The sequence below is a fragment of the Octodon degus genome, unplaced genomic scaffold (assembly GCF_000260255.1).
Source record: "Octodon degus isolate 3935 unplaced genomic scaffold, OctDeg1.0 scaffold00098, whole genome shotgun sequence".
Taxonomy (NCBI): Eukaryota; Metazoa; Chordata; class Mammalia; order Rodentia; family Octodontidae; genus Octodon; species Octodon degus.
Genome location: NW_004524674.1, coordinates 105,190 through 105,839, shown reverse-complemented (window position 1 = coordinate 105,839; position 650 = coordinate 105,190). Strand labels below are relative to the sequence as shown.

The 650-nt window shown below is 39.2% G+C and overlaps 1 protein-coding gene across 1 annotated transcript in view; it reads left to right on the top strand.

Moving 5' to 3' along the window:
* The window catches only part of LOC101586677 (olfactory receptor-like protein DTMT), a 33,452-nt gene extending 32,954 nt beyond the window's left edge, over positions 1 to 498 (top strand). The window contains exon 3 of the mRNA XM_012516251.1: positions 75 to 498. Coding sequence (XP_012371705.1) covers positions 75 to 498 — 424 coding nt within the window. The remainder of the gene's footprint in view (positions 1 to 74) is intronic.
* Positions 499 to 650: the final 152 nt, after the last annotated feature.

Genomic DNA, 650 nt, shown 5'->3' with positions numbered 1-650 from the left:
TCCTGGGTGCTGACCACGTTCCATGCCTTGTTGCACACCCTGCTGATGGCCAGATTGTCTTTTTGTGGGGACAGTGTGATCCCCCACTTCTTCTGTGATATGTCTGCACTGCTAAAGTTGGCCTGCTCTGACACTAGTATAAATGAATTGGTGATATTTGTCACAGGAGGTATAATTCTTGTCATTCCATTTCTACTCATTATTGTTTCCTATGCACGAATTGTGTCCTCTATTTTTAAGGGCCCTTCTGCTCAAAGTATTCATAAGACCTTCTCCACTTGTGGTTCCCACCTCTCTGTGGTGTCACTGTTCTATGGTACAGTCATTGGCCTCTACTTATGCCCATCAGCTAATAATTCCACAGTAAAGGAGACAGTCATGGCTATGATGTACACTGTAGTGACTCCCATGCTCAACCCTTTTATCTATAGCTTGAGGAACAGAGAGTTGAAAGGTGCCTTAGGAAGAGTCCTGTGTAAGAAAAAAATTTCCTTCTGATTACTGTGGAAACACTTGAGATCTTTACATAATTTTTTTTCTTAAATATATTGGTGTTTTGAGTATTATTTTAGACCTCACCATGAGTTTCTTTTCAAATGAAAAGCTACACAATTAAGTAAATAAAATAGTTGAAGTAGAGATTTGTATTT